Source organism: Heptranchias perlo, chromosome 21, assembly GCF_035084215.1.
Source record: "Heptranchias perlo isolate sHepPer1 chromosome 21, sHepPer1.hap1, whole genome shotgun sequence".
NCBI classification, from domain to species: Eukaryota; Metazoa; Chordata; class Chondrichthyes; order Hexanchiformes; family Hexanchidae; genus Heptranchias; species Heptranchias perlo.
In genome coordinates this window covers 19,166,507-19,182,999 of record NC_090345.1, presented here as the reverse complement: position 1 = coordinate 19,182,999, position 16,493 = coordinate 19,166,507, and the positions used below count along the sequence as shown (strand labels likewise).

The following is a 16,493-nucleotide window of genomic DNA, read 5'->3' as shown; positions in this document are numbered from 1 at the left end:
ATACAGGCCACTGCCTGCCATTGCTATCACAGCAGCCTGATTTTCAAGCGGGCTTCACCTGTGAGTTGCCTGTTACTGTCTGCAGCTCATCAGCTCAATGGCAATGAGGCCCAGTATCAGGTTTACCTCAGGCCTCACCATTCAGGCTCAGGGATTGTTCCCCTTTTGAGCTTTTGAAGAGAAATGCATCAAATTCTAAATCTTGATGACATTCTGGTACTATAAGTGTTGAGGAATATTTGAAAGCCGGCAAGGTCCTACAAAGATTCAAGAAACTGTGGAAAATGATTTGCTAAATCTTTTTTGATTTATTTGCCAAACATATGACAGAATTATGCGATCTCATCAAGACGGATGGTGTGTGGCTCCATGTTACTTCTCGCTACCCAAACAAAAAAGAAAGTTTAAACATCTTTTTATAGAGCAGACTCTTTAATGTGGTATTTTAACATCCACTGTGGAAAAAGCACTGGTTTTGTCAAAGTGATGTGTTTTTTTTTAAAAACACTACAGTGCAGCAAAAACCATTAATTCATTATTAGAGAATGAGGGAAAGTACTTAATGGGATTCTGAATGGTGCAAAGTCTTCATCTTCAGTGGCTGAAGTTAATTTGTATGCTATCTCAATGTCTATTCCAAAGTTTGTCAATAAAAGCAGATATAAACTTCACACAAAGACTATAGGGGGTGATTTTAATCTTACCCAACCAGTTGGAAGTGGGCGGGTGGGCAGTTAAAATCGTCATTTACCTGCCCTGAAGCCATAGGGAATCAACTGATTGCAATTTTAACTTGCTCAACTGAGCCAGTAAGGTCCTTTTTTACATATGCATGTCAGGTCCCAATGACGTCATCGGGACCCAAATGCAATTTTTACTAGGTGGCCTGAGCAGGAAACGCCAGTGAATTCCCTACCTTTACACTCCTGCTTCTCCTGGCCCCCCAAAAAAGAAGTGCTTAGGCCTCCCCACTGCAATCTCCACCCCCCCACGGAATAGCCTGGCAGCCAATCCCACCACTTACCTGATGTTGCTGGGCAACCTCCGGGCTGTGCAATTTTTTTTTCCAATGCTTCCCACCTGGAACGACTGACTGGATTTAAATGAGACTTGGCCTTTAAAATCAGCTGGGTCTCATTGAGCTGCAGGCAGCTGAGAAATTAACTCACCAGCGTGGTTTCCTGCCAGAGACCCACTGGGAGTTAAAATCCAGGCCTATGTTTTATTTATGATACTCACCTCCTTGGAATATATTTTCAAACATGGCCAACTGCAATTCATATTTTTTGTTCCCTGTTAAACTTACTACTTCCAAAGGTTCTTAGTAAATGACCAAAGATAATATCATTTAAGACTAGTCTTTCTAATTCATACCATTAATGACTTTTGAAATGTTCTGACTTAACTTTCTTGTTACTGGAACATTTCATAAATCATCTGCAGGCATAAATTCAGTTATAGATGTTTTAAGTACTTGAAATAAGACTCCATTTTTAAAAAAAAATTGTTGATTATGGTACTAACCAGAAGCAAAATTTAATTTTAATTCATCTTCAATTACTAAGATAGCTCAAGTTGTTCAAATCAGCAGCCTGTGCTTTAGTGGTGTCCTTTATATGTACCCAGACCTTGGTGCTACTCAGTTTAAATTTGGCCGAGTGTCCCTACCTACAAGCACCAAAACCACAACAAATTGTTCCTTTGCAAATTAAAGGTGAACACTTGCGTGTTACGTACATTAGCTGAAAATGAATTGTATCTGAGCTACAGCAAGCAAAACCAACTCAAAGTTGTGCAACAAAAGGAAAATGATTATACAAATTGGTATCCACTAACACCAGGTTTATTTTAAAGAAAAGCTTAAAATGTTTTGCTTGTTACCAGAAGAGAGACATCGAGGCCAAAATATATCTGCGACATCGGGTCTTTATTTATGAACAATGTACAAAATGTAGGATCTATACCCTGTATTCTTTAAATCTGTTTTTCATTAGCAATTTTGATTTTAAAAAGAAAATAGATCTCCTATTCCAATATCTATCTTAAACACTTGGATCAAGGCCTATGGGCTTTCTTGCCTATCAGTAAATACAGTTGACTTTATGACTGAGTGGAACTATATTAGAAAACAAGCGATCACATCTTGAAGGGGATATTGTTTTTATTTCGATCCTCTTTGATCATAGATGCCTGTATATACAGCATCATACTTTTAAGGAAATTGAAAATGGTAAATCAAGTAGTTTGTGTAGCCTGCAGCTATCTGTTATAAAACAAAACCAATTCCATTTCAATGTTATATTTTCTTTGCAGTAGAAACCGTGCCAGCACAAATTCATCTATCGACTGTTTCACATCTTCTGAGCAGATAAACGAAGAAAATGAAAGCAGTACAACAAAGTATGTACATCTGGCATAATTAAGATTTGTGTGATAAGGTAGAAATGAGCAATTCAACTTAAAATGGTATTAGACATGGGTTTTAATTTCCATGTAGTGGTATAAACTGGGCGACATGGACATGTTGGGCCGAAGGGCCTGTTTCCATGTTGTAACTTCTATGATTCTATTAGAAATGTAAAAAGATAATGCGTGGAATGAAAGATGAGATGGCTTTTATCCAGTGAAAACTACCAATATGGAGGTTTAAAAGAATCATATGCTAGCTTATATATTAGTGTAGTTTTGATTCGTTTACAACGAGACTTGCATTAATATAATGCTTTACCACGGGTTCGAAAACATGAAGGCCGAGCTCTTGGCAGTGACTTTGGGATCAGGCTTGCCGATACCTTCCATTGCTGGCCCTGCCAGAGTATGCCGTGTCAGTGGGAGGGCACCTCATTCTCATGTGGTCGTACTATGCTGTTGTTTCCAGATTCTAACCCTACTGGAGCTTCTTGGGTCATGGTAGGGTCAGGAACAAATCAGTCAGGTGCCCACGCTAGGCATCCTGGTATTTGCTAGAGTGGGAGGATAGAGCAGAATGTGGCGCTTGAAAGCCTCATGGAGCTAAAGCCAGTGGGACTGGCTTGAAATTGAAGCACGAATGGAAATTCGACTTCTGTATAACAGACCAATTTCAAGGTGCCAGTCTACAATCTTCTGGTGTGTTCCATGCCATGATCCTGATTGTTGGCCCCTAATTAGCTGCTCCAGGACTTGGATGCTGCCATTTGGGAGCAGCAGGAAATTTTCAGGTGATGGTATCTGATTGATCCCACCACCTTCAAAGTCAAATCTTCAGTAAGGCAGACATTACCTCCCCCACCATCGCAGCAGGAATTCTTTGAGCAATATTCAGGGCAGAGACCAATGGTGTCACTGGATCCTGACCTATTTCATGACCCCCACCAGTTGCTATCGGTGGAATCTCTGCCCCAGGAATTCTACTGGCCCTGAGGAAGTTTGAGGTCTTTATCTGATTGACGATCTCTTCGTAACCTCGCTCACACATCGGTGTCATTTCAGTTGCCTTCAGCACTCTTTTCACTGGAGTGAAAATGTAGTGTATTTGTGTGGGTGAATCAAAGAAAGGTTACAGCACGGAAGGAAGCCATTCAGCCCATCAAATCCGCGACGGTTCTATGCAAGAGCAATCCAGTTAGTCCCACTCCCCCGCCCTATCCCTGTAGCCCTGCAAATTTTTTCCTTTCAAGTACTCATCCAGTTCCCTTTTGAAGGCCATGATTGAATCTGCCTCCACCACTGCCTCAGGCAGTGCATTCCAGATCCCAACCACTTGCTGCGTAAAGAAGTTTTTCCTCATGTCACCGTTAGTTCTTTTGCCAATCACCTTAAATCTATGCCCTCTGGTTCTTGACCCTTCTGCCAATGGGAACAGTTTCTCTCTATCTACTCTGTCTAGACCCTTCATGATTTTGAACACCTCAATCAAATCTCCTCACAACCTTCTCTGTTCCAAGGAGAACAACCCCAGCTTCTCCAGTCTGAACAAGTAACTAAAGTCCCTCATCCACGGAATCTTTCCAGTAAATCTCTTCTGCACCCTCTAAAGCCTTCAAATCTTTCCTCAAGTGCGGTGCCCAGAACTGGACCCAATACTCCAGTTGTGGCCAAACCTGTGTTTTATAAAGTTTCATCATGACTTCCATATTTTTGGACTCTCTACCTCTATTTATAAGCCCAGGATCCCGTACACTTTTTTAACCACTTTCTCAACCTTCCCTGCCACCTTCAATGATTTGTGCACGTATACCCCCAGATCTCTCTGTTCCTGTACCCCTTTTAGAATTGTGCCCTCTAGTTTATATTGCCTCTCCTCGTTCTTCCTACCGAATTCTATCACCTCGCATTTTTCTGCGTTAAATTTCATCTGCCACGTGTCCGCCCATTCCACCAGCCTGTCTATATCCTCTTGAAGTCTATCACTATCCTCCTGACTGTTCACTACCCTTCCAAGTTTTGTGTCATCAATCCCATGCTTTCAGTGGGGAGCCCTGCTCAAAGAGAATGTGGGTCAGAGTTCCGGCTACAGCACTAATGCCACTCTCCGACCCTCTTTGAGCTTGGTATTCTGCTGGACACTTTGCTTTTGTGATTTTTATAATGTAATCTGAACCTTGAGAGTGAATTACAGTCTCACGTCTAACCATTGCATTATTCTATACATTGAACAAGGAATCCACAGTTAATTTGAGAATTTTCTAGTAAACGTACAGCAATTGGGATCAAATTGTGAATCATCAGTATTTTGTGGATCTGCTGTAGTTTGCAGTCTACACGTTTCTACTAATATTAAAGTGTTTACAAAAAAGTATGTAATGTTACTACATGATGAATATGGGGCTGACAGACTGTGTTTTCTTTATGCAGGAGTGGCATATTAGTTGATGTTCAAAATCAGCATCGACCACTGCAGTCACCACATGAACATTCTCTGGGTGAAAAGTTCGGTGCAATATGGGCGAAGAGCGAACCATTAACTTACTGGCAGTTGAAAACATTGCACAGGTGAGAAAGAATTCTGTGTTTCTTCACTACCCTACTTTTTCAATAAGTGCGTTGTCATAATGTCATTGTCAGTGCTTAACGATTTCCAGAATACCTTCTTTCTCCCTAAGACTTGGGGCCGTGATTTTAACTCTCCCCTGCCTAGTGGGCAGAAGGCAGTCACTTACCCCCTCTGATCCTGCTGCCTTCCCGCCGTTTCCCGATCTTAACCTGCTCTTTTGAGCAGGCGAGCAGGTCACCCACAGGAAGGAAGCGGGGTCCTTCTTTAAATATGCAAATCGGGCCTGGCCATTAAGATGGGCCAGGCCTCTATGTCCCCGAGTTCACCGCCCGATTTGAAGTTTGTGCGCACAGTTTTCTTCCCCCCCCCCCACTTAAAATCGGGGTCTTGGATTAAAATCCACTCATACAAATGAAACGAAAGTTTCCTCTCTCGCAGTTTTAAACGCCAAATGAAATAAGTTTGTGTAGATTCAACCCGTTTACAGTGGACACGTCTGCAACACATAGCTGTCTCTAATTTGGCAGCCTGTATGCAAAGAATTTGCAAGGATACATGGTGCTGGAAATGGAAATATCACACTGATATAGTTTAGGGTTCTCTTGCAAGTATTGAGACCTATTTTGTGACACAAAGCTCGAATTTCTTTATTCTGTAATTATCTCTCAAGGTCTTTTTACGCTGACGTTAGGTACAAAACTTAATGTTTCGTTCACCAGAATAGTCAGACCCTCACTGCAAACAAAAGTCTGAAGGTATCCTTGACTTCTCACTTTGACATTGTGATGACCAATGATTTTTTCCCTTTTAATATGATTGCAATTTGATTTTGCTAAACCTTTGAGGACAATCAAAGGATTCTAATAGTATGCATTATTAACCAAAAGTAGTTTATAGTAACTAAATAGTGTTAATTTATTTTGCACTAATCTACAATAACTTTCTCTCAAAATACCAAGTAAATAGAAACGTTTAAGAGGCTGAGCTAGGTAGACTGAATGGCCTATCATTCAAGTCCACATGCAGGATTAGCTCAAAGCACTGGTCTCCCCAGTATTCTTATTTCTGCATTGTCCAAATTACAGCCTGCAGGCCATACGTAGGCCATATGCCCTGGATATGGGGGTCCACAAAGTCCCCTAGCAATTCCATTTCTGTTTGTGCTTTTTATTTATTGCCCCATAGGTTTCTCTTGTTTGAATTTCTTTGGCCTCAAGGTTTGAAAAAGTTTATTTTCAGCCTTTCTTCTGAAATTTGAACATCAAGGTCTGTTGATATTGGCAGCTTGTTAAATATGCATTTAAATGTTATATATGTGGCCCAGGGGCTCAATGGTATGCAGCTAAATAGCCCATGTAAACAAAAATGCTCTACACTGCTCTACTGATGAATTGAATCTGTCCATCTATTTACTGAATATGACAAATTTAGTGTGCTAGTGGTCAGTCTAATTTAATAAGTTAATATCTAGTGAGTATGATGACTTAAATTGTTTATTTTGAGATTACTTGGGCTTATGACTTGTTTCCCAGTTCTTTTCCTGCTCTGGCATAAAGAAGCTCCCCACATGCATTACATTAGTTCCTGTGACAGAAGAAAACTTGGATTCTGTTTTTCCTCTTTCCCTCCCCTTGGCGTTTCATTTTCCTGAAGAGAATAGTTCCATTTCTTGCGCCCTCTTATACATATTTCACCTTGCGTATCATATATATTTTTACACAAATTTAATGTTTTTTCAGCTTCAAATAACACGAGTCTCCCTTTGCAGAGACTGTTTCTCACCCAGTTATTGCATGGTCCAATGTATGCACTGAGCCATTTGATGTTTTGTGTGCAGCAATTTCTATTTATCCAGAAATATAATAGCTAAACAATTTTCTATTTCTAAAAAGTTTCCTCCAGCACAAATTTCAATTGGCAGAGCATTTTGCTTTAGAATTTGTGCTAAAGTCTAATTTGTATCAGGAAGTGTGGTTTAAAAAAAATCTGTTCAAAGCATTATGTTTACACTAATATCAGGCTTAAATGTATGAAAACTATTGTGTTCCATATAATACCATTAATGCTGCAGTAAGATTCTGTACTTCGGACAGAACACTTTCTCATTATATGCCATTAATTTTATGTCTTATACAGACCACTGTTTTATGCATCAAAAAGAACATCCATAATAGCCCAGTTATAGTACACAGTTTGCATTGATGTGCAGTTGGTGCAAAACAAAGTTTAAAATGTCCCCAGTGGTCTAATGAACTCCCTACTTCATTGTTAATCTTTCTGGTGGAATTATCAGCCGTCCGACAACAATGGAATTTAACAGGCATTGAGATGGGGTGAGCTGAGCTCCATTTTCCCTGGGTAGAGAACAACCCCGAATCCAGCAGTGTAACACAGAATCTACTGGTGCTGTATTGCTTTAAACCAGTAGCAATGTTGACAGTATCTGTAGTACAACAACACCTTTACATAGAATGTACAGCACAGAAACAAGCCATTTGGCCCAATTGGCCCAAGCTGATGTTTATGCTCCATACGAGCCTCCTCCCACCATACTTCATCTAACCCGATTTAGCATAACCTTCTTTTCCTTTCTCCCTCATATGTTTATCTAGCTTCCCATTAAATGCAGTCATGAATGTGTTTTCTGTATAGATGTAGTTTATTCCATTACTTCAGTCTCTCTCTCTCTCTCTCTATATATATATATATATATATATATAGATATCTATAGATTTTGTTTTTTATAAAAAATTACTGATTCATCAGCTCTTTTTAAAAAAAAATTTTACTTTCCCCTGTGGCATAAACTATTCCCTTGCAAACTTAATAGACAAGCGATCCATTCTCAGGCCTTTGTCAATATAATTCTGTAATTGGCCACTTGACAAGCTGGGAACATGCATGACCGACCATCCAATCACATACGAGGAGGATTTCCTCTATGCCAGATGCAGTGAAATCTTAAAACATTTAAGAAAAACAGGTTCACAATTTTGCTACACTGAGCACCTTGGGGGAACATTTGGCCCCTTTCAACACAACCCAGATCTGAAACTTGCCACCCTATCATTCTGAGGCAGAGCCTGTTGGGACTGAAAATCAGCTGTTTTTAATGGATATAGGAGTTTCTTAAGATTTTTTTTAACAGATTTGTAGCCTTGTGGTCAGTGTGAATCTCAACCTTGACTGATGATGCTTTCACTAAGTTGGTATCAACATTTACAAATCTATTTTATTCAGCAATATTACAAAAGAAACAAAGCTGGAAAAATTGGACATTATCGTTCACCGAGAAGATATCAAAAACAATCTCTTACTTCAGCAAGTAAATGACAAAGTCTGGTAAGTAATTGTCATTGTTTTATTCCAACTTTTTATTATCTAGTATTAATTTCAAATTAAAGTAAAAATTTAAATTAAATCGTGCACTTTCAAAAAATTTGTTTCTAGTTAATTGTTATAAACCAGTGAATATGAAGTTGTTTATCACTGTATCTAATTTCAAAATAAATACATTTTCATTGCATTTGCTCAGAGTTAAAATAAAGTTTGCACAGGCACTGTTGCTCAGGCAACAGAACTTTCTCTGAGATGGGGTGGGGGGAAAGAGGGTGGTGGGGTAAAAGGCCGATAGAAACCTGGCCTACACTGGTGGAGTGATCAGGGCTGATAAAATGTCAGCCTGTGGCATCCAGCATTATTGGCAGTGGTTGGTGGCATGGAGAGATAGAAACAGTTCTTGGGCTGGGACTCCATGCTGCTTTGTGTATATTAGAAGGACAAGAGCAGCAGGCACATGGGAACAACACCACCTGCACGTTCCCCTCCAAGTCACACAGCATCCCTACTTGGAAATATATCGCCGTTCCTTCATCGTCGCTGGGTCAAAATCCTGGAACTCCCTTCCTAACAGTACTGTGGGAGAACCTTCACCACACGGACTGCAGCGGATCAAGAAGGCGGCTCACCACCACCTTCTCAAGGGCAATTAGGGATGGGCAATAAATGCCGGCCTTGCCAGCGACGCCCACATCCCATGAACGAATAAAAAAAAATTACAAAATGTGCTGCCGGGGTTGCTTACAGCAGTAGATTTCTGATACAAATGCATAATTAATCGTTGAGTTTTCTTATTAAAGCAACTTAGAGAACATGTGCTTTGCTTACATTGGTAATCTATGTATCTACTGATCTGAAGGGACAGGTGGTTATAAATAATTGCCTGGGTGGAGTGCATTGACGAAAATCAGGAAGGGAGGATTGCAGGCCTTTAATAAAGCCTACCTGATCTTTCCATTCATTTAAATGAATGGACAGAAATTCAGGCTGGGTCCTTTTACAGCTTTGTGGTTCTCCCCACACAATTTTCCTCTATGCATTCTACCCAGGCAAATAGTTATCTAAGTGCAAAAAAGGAAAATCTGTCCTGAAATATTTTACCCCTCAAATAAACAGGACTGGAGTAATTTAATTTTTCATAAACTACTCACTCCTGATGGTAACAAAACAAAACCAACTTGTATCATGGCTCCAATAGCTGACACCTGGGCCACTCATGAGTAATGAGACTGGTGCCACCTGGTGGCTTATTTCACATGAGTCGCCAGTTCCCAATATTTATATTCTATCCTCCAATTCTGCTTGTACTTTTCCTTCAAGTAAGTCATTTTGTCAGGACTGTGATCAGTGCTTACTAACAAAATTCTTCTTCTTGGTGACAGTGTTGCATATTCAAAGATGTGTGTATTTCATCATGGAGATCAAATTGTGGCAATCAACAAACTTCAGGTCAATGACGTGAAGGAAATAGGCGTATTCATCAACAAATCGATAGAAAAGGAGGTACGTCACATTCTAGCTGTACTTGATGATATGTGCTGTTAACCCAATTTTGAGTTGAAAAGCTCATTGGAAAAAATAGACTATGTTTTAACGGCCTAGAAAATCCTCTAACATGATGCCAGCAACTACCAGAATCACCGCCACCAGTGACCTCCGCTCTAATCCTTTGGGAGTATATGAGCCCTTTTCTGCACACAGGTGGTGGGTGCTCATGCTACTAGAGGTACATCTTAAGCACCTGTCTGTCCTGGGGTGCTGCAAAAGGCACCATTAGTTACCAGTTTGGGGGGAATCGTGCCCCCCCCCTCCACTAAGAAAACAGTAAGCAGTGTCCCCACAGCCCCCATTGTGAGGGAACCACAGGCAAAAAATATTCTCTAACTTGCCTTAATCATAAAGGATGTAGGCTGCTTCCCTGGCCTATACTGCCAAGGTGGCCCGCACACGCACCAGGGTGGAGGCCAATATGCCTCTTTGTCACTGGGGGTACCAGCCTCTGACGATGCCCTGACATTTTGCAAGGTTGAGGACACAGGAACTCCCAGTCCTGCCCCCGCTTGCCCCCTCTACGCCATTGGTTTCATAAATGGCAGATGGAGGCTACGCCTCATAAGGCTGAGTGGGGATTCTGATGTTAGGCTGGATCCTGGTGTATCCAGGTCTCAGCCTATTTTCCATACCTTCCGCTGCACTCCTGCCAGAGTTATAGCAGGAGTGCACTAAAAGTTCCAAAGATTTGTGTTGTATTGCTGCAGTTAACACAGTCAGTTCTATCACATTTTAAAAGGCTGTAGGAGGGAGTGGCACAATGGAATAACTTATGAGGAATCTCAGATGCATACCTGTGGTAAGTTACTAATCTCAACCACACTGTTGTTGAGAGGCAGCCAAGTGGTTTTACACAGGAAGGGAGGGAACATTGAAGAACCAGTCACTCCATGCCCTTCTCTCTCAAATTTTTGTGGCTGATTTAAAGGTTCTGTGCCCCATGGAACTTGAGTGAACTTTAGAAAGAGCAGAAAATAGCTCTTAATTTAAATTCTTAAATAGTACCCAGGGAATAAATTGAAAGTGTAAGTACACTGCTTCCCTTCAACAGCACTACTTTAATGTAAGACCAAGATAAGCTGTTGGGCCTCTGAAGGTTGTCAAAGAACACAAGTACAGGTGAGAAAGGTCAATTGGCTCGTTCCACCTCATCCATCTTGAAGAACCCACAGAATCCCTTTTCTCCATCACATCATCCAACTTTCTCTGCAAATGACTCCAAGGTTTTTGCCTCCATCACTCTGCCTGAATCTTTTCCAAGTGTTAATTGCAAGAGGAAGTGCCCTTTCCAGATGCATATCAGTTATTGAGTTACAGAATTTCATTTTTGTCCAATTGATTTCCCAAAGAAATCTTCATTTGGCAATATCCCATGGTTACAAAAAGGTTTATTCATTAATAGTTGCGTGACTATTGTTTGTTTAAGTTCGTCAGTAGCTTTGGAATGCTTCATTTCATGTTAGTTTTTATTGTTAGGTTTTTAAATACTGCATTCAGACTACCGACCCAGACTCAATGAGAACCGCTGGAATTGCAGGGCTAAATGGAACATAAGCATGCTACGGCGCCACGATTCCTGTGCATTAGGATATTTGAGCTGTACATTTCCATCCTGGTGCACAGTCTAAACAGGGAACTATTCAACAATCTAAGGCACTTGAACCAAAACTGGTGCATATTTATGGCAGTCTCAACACAACTGGATACTTTTAAGACCTAGTCAGCTTTGTGTGTCAGTTTTGGCTCAGTGGCAGCACTCTCTCCTCTGAGTCAGAAAGTCATGGGCTTAAGTCCCACTCTAGAGACTTCAGCACATAATCTAGGCTGACACTTCAGTGCAGTAATGTGGGAGTGCTGCACTGTTGGAAGTTCCATCTTTCAGATGAGATGTTAAACCAAGAGCCTGTCTGTTCTCTCTGGTGGATATAAAAGATCGCATGGCACAATGTGAAGAAGAGCAGGGGAGTTCTCCTGGTGTCCTGACCAATATTTATCCCTCAACCAACATCACTAAAAGATTATCTGGCCATTATCTCATATCTGTTTGTGGGACCTTGGTGTCTGCAAATTGGCTGCCTACATTGCAACATGACTGCACTTCATTAGCTGTAAAGCAATTTAGGATGTCCTGAGGTCATGAAAGATGCTATAGAAAATGCAAGTTCGTTCTTTTACAAGGACAAGATTTTATTCAATGACATAGCGGTTGAAATATTTCACCTGACTTTCCTCTCCTTTATGCCTGAAGAAAGCTTATTTCTTGGGTGGAAAGCAGAGGGACCTGTTTCCTGGAGTTCTTCCAAGCAGCGCACTTGCTAAAATAGATGCAGATACAGTAATTATATGGAAGTAAGGCAAGAGTAACATCACCACGCCTCCTATCTCACTTCCTAGATCGCCATTTGGCAATTGCCCAAATATCGGGGTGCCTACAGATAGCAGGTTTCTGTTACAGACCAACAGATCCTCTACAGAGGATCTGAGAAAGGGCTGAGAGCAAAGTACAGGAAGCTGAAAAAATTTAGACATCCTTTTTTTTAAGAAAACAGGCTTAATGCAATCATTGACTTTCCTCACCTGCTTCTGGGTGCAGGCCCCTGGCAAAAGAGAGGCTTGTGCCCGAGGAATGTGGGGCCTTTTCAGAGATAATCTGAACCCAGAAATCCAGATGGGTTCAGGTCAGATCAGGTGGAGTGGAAGTAAACCCTGTACAACAGCAACTTGCACTTATACAGCACCTTTTAAGACAAAGAACATCCCAAAGAACTTCAGATAGGCTTATGGAAAATATGTGCCGAGCCAGGGAAGGACAGATTATAGGGGTGACCAAAAGTTTAGCTCAAGAGATGAGGGTTGAGGAGATTTTTTTAAAGCAGCAGAGGGAGGTAGAGGTTTAGGGAGGGAATTCCAGAGATTAGGATCCAGATAACTGAAGGCAGTGCCAGAAATGGTGGGGTGACGAAGGGAGGGATGCACAAAAAGCTGGAGTCAGAGCAATGGAGAGTACTGGGGGGGGAGGGGGAGTAATTTAGGGCTGGAGGAGGTTGTGGATAGAGAATGGGGTGAGGTGATGGTGGGATTTAAAGATGTGGAGGAGGATTTTACATGAATTGAACCAATTCAAATTGATAAACAGTAACACTGCCAGGTTTAAATTACATTTACCTGACGAAGGAGGAAGCCTCCGAAAGCTTGTAGATTTCAAATAAAAATTGTTGGACTATAACTTGGTGTTGTAAAATTGTTTACAAAGGTTTAAATAGGGTGCCTATTAACAGAATAAATACTTTGGGTGTATTTCTGGAACTGTAGCTTAAAGAAAATGATTCTTGCCTCAGGTGACAGCCACCATATTGAGACTACCTGAAGCATCAAAATTCCCCAGTGAAGAGTGTAAGCGTAATGACAACATATGAAGAAAAGAACTAACAAAATGTAAGTAGCATCTACCCGTTCATTGGGCAATGGAAATTTCCAAGCTCTGTATATATATATATGTGTGTGTATATATATATATATATATATATATATATATATTTGACCTTTAATATTCAGAAGTCCACTGTAGTGCTTGTGGGTTACTTTATTTCTTTATCTGTAAGTGTCTCACAGCGGCTGATTTCTGTTCATCAGGATACCAGCATAGTACAGCATCTCAGAGAATTTTTATCTACAGCAGTAGTGTCTATATACATTTTAAGACATTAGTAGATTTTGGCACCTTTGCTACTGAGATTCAGGTTCTTTCGGATGCAGAACATTTTTCTTTCAGGGTACCTTCCAATGAAAGACATGCACCTTATTCCTTCAATGTGAGTAAAGGATGCATTTGGGTTAAAGTAATTCCAGGCATGTGCATACCATGCAGGATTACATGCATAAGGCTGCAGAGCGGGAGAGGGATCTAGGAGACATAGTTCATGAAACATTGAAGGTCCAGTGCTGCAAGGCTGTAGAGAAAGCAAATAGGGTGTTGCAATGAATAGCTAGGTCAGTTAAGTACAAATATTTGCAAGCCAGAGAATTGGAAATTGTCAAATAAAAATTCTCTGAAATCTGTTAGATTCAAAAATGTACATATAAAATGTTAACCTATGTAACATGTGTTTAATGAAAGCTATGTAAGTTAATTCTATTTTTTTGTTTGTTGCACAAGGTTGTAATATGCATTGAGCACAATCAACGAGTAATGGTCACCAGCGAAGTCGGCATTGATCAAGTTGAGTCGTCCAGCAACAATTCATCAGTATTTGTTTTTATAATATGTTGTGTTTACTTCTCACCTTCATGCTATAGATCATTACCAACTGATGTTGAAGAGCTTTCTAAAGGTTAGATCTGGGAATCTTAATGGTCCTTCCACTCTTGTGTGATCTAAGGGCGTAGAAACCTAGCACGGGTTCACCATCGGAACCATTTTAAGCATGCTGGCATTTTCCTTTTTCACCCTGAGACAAATGCTATGATCAAATATAAAACAACCTTCATTAACATTAAATGATCTTCAGTGAATTGTAGGCAGTCACTGTAAAGTGTCCTATTTTAGCCAGCTGTTTTTTTAAAAAAAATTCCAGTGTATCATGTGATTTAGTAAAAAGAACAATATAATTCTTTAAGTGCAAATCAGGAAGCTTTTGGTGAGCATTTTGCACATACATACAAAGCAATTGTAAAGTTTTTAGAGTGTATTTTTTGCTGCTTATGCCATTTATTTTAATAGGACAATGTAGAAAGCTGTATTAACATTACTATCACTGCTAAAATATGTCCATCATTTGTAAAACACTTAATGTCACTATTGACATGCACTTGATACTTATCCTCCTCATCCTACTGTTGCAAAATAATATTATTCATAGTGGTAAGTTTAGCTACAGTTAATAGTCACTATCCTACCATTGATGCATTTACATTTATCAACTAATCTTAATGGATTACTCAGTTTGTATTTATCTTCAAATTTAGTGCAGATTGAATTGGTGTAGCTGAATTGAAATTAGATTTTGGTGCTTTGTACTATAATTTTTATACCAAATTTACACTACTGCATCTTAAAATGGTTACAAAGCTCACAGTATAATGTATGTATTACTCTGCCTCTTTGGTTGCTCAATAATTGCCCTGAGATTCTTTGATACTGACATTATGTACGAAGCAAAATTCCATTCCCCAGGATTGACATCCCTCGCCTTGATAAGCACCACTACCCTCTGTGCACCTTCTGGAAATTTATAAATTTAATAAACACTAAAGCTTATCTGTTAACCAGTAAATTGCCAGTTTTGAATTTCTACATATTGAACATTTTTCTGCTTTTATTTGGAGCACATAATCCAGGCTGACACTTCAGTGCAGTACTGAGGGAGTGCTGCACTGTCGGAGGTGCCGTTGTTCAGATGAGATGTTAAACCATCTGGCATCTCAGGTGGACGTAAAAGGTCCCATGGCACTAGTCAAAGATGATCAAGGTAGTTCTCTATGTCCTGGCTAATATTTATTCCTCAACCAACATCACTCAAATAGGTGATCTGGTCATTTATCTCATTGCTGTTTGTGAGACTTTACTGTGCACAAATTGGGTGCCCGCTTCCCTATAACAGTGACTACACTGCAAAAGAACCTAATTAGGGATGGGCAATAAATGCTGGCCTTGCCAGCGCCGCCCACAACCCATGAACGAATAATAATAAAAAAAATTGGCTGTGAAATGCTTTGGGATGTCCTGAGGTCATGAAAGACGGTATATAAATTGAATTTTTTTCTTTCTATCATACTATAACAGTATAACTATTTATTTGCCATTGTATTTCAAAGCAAAATCGCAAAGTACTAATTTAAAACAGAATGTTAGCCACGCCATTGAATTCTTCTGAGCAAGAAACATTACTTGAAAATATGAAATGTATATGACACTAAGCTTATAGCATTAATCAAATTGCAGTTGTTTTCTGAAAATAGTACTATAGTGATTCAGTTGGACTGAGATGTAGCTATTGTAATGTATAACGTGTAAGTATTGTAAATCGAAGTATTGAATCAGTGCAATTTTAAAGGATGGGTTTAATGTGAACATTTTAAGGAAGAAATGCACTACTGTATATTTAATATAGTTTATATTGATAAAATAGGACAGCATATTGGATTATTGTTTCTATGAAGGAAATTCTTTTTCAAAATAAACAACCTGACAATCATCTGCAAAGTAGTGTTATTTAAAGAACTGTAAAATTTGAGGTGTGGTTATTCAGAGCTCCATTATAGCTCAAAGTATTGAGATGTCAATCAGATATTCTAACAGCCAATGGCTGTTACTATCTAACATCACACTCCAAATTGTTTAACATAATGGCACTCACTGAAATATGGTTTACAAACTTTATTTGAGGCTATGGTTGGTTAAATTTATACTTTATGCCATTTTGTATTTGAAAATGGTTTTAAAGTTGATCACCAATATCATAAATAATGAATGTGAGTTATTAAAAGGCAGAAAGCTAGTGAAGGGACACAGATTACACCATAAGAGAATGTGACTCAAGTGATGTATAAGAGAGTGATTTAAAAGACTGTAATGCAATCCTTCCTCTAAACCTTAGAATCTCCCTTATAATGCAATCCTAACTCCCTC

The 16,493-nt window shown here is 39.7% G+C and overlaps 1 protein-coding gene across 3 annotated transcripts in view; it reads left to right on the top strand.

Moving 5' to 3' along the window:
- Positions 1-16,052, top strand: part of LOC137340299 (pleckstrin homology domain-containing family S member 1-like) — a 32,726-nt gene extending 16,674 nt beyond the window's left edge. The window contains exons 11-16 of one of the 3 annotated variants that reach the window (XM_068002718.1): positions 2,314-2,400; positions 4,837-4,974; positions 8,216-8,317; positions 9,697-9,817; positions 13,204-13,300; positions 14,022-14,108. In XM_068002718.1, coding sequence (XP_067858819.1) covers positions 2,314-2,400; positions 4,837-4,974; positions 8,216-8,317; positions 9,697-9,817; positions 13,204-13,281 — 526 coding nt within the window. In that variant the 3' untranslated portion in view covers positions 13,282-13,300; positions 14,022-14,108. Of the gene's footprint in view, positions 1-2,313; positions 2,401-4,836; positions 4,975-8,215; positions 8,318-9,696; positions 9,818-13,203; positions 13,301-14,021 lie in introns of all 3 variants that reach the window. The other 2 variants (XM_068002717.1, XM_068002715.1) reach the window with 2 other exon arrangements.
- Positions 16,053-16,493: the final 441 nt, after the last annotated feature.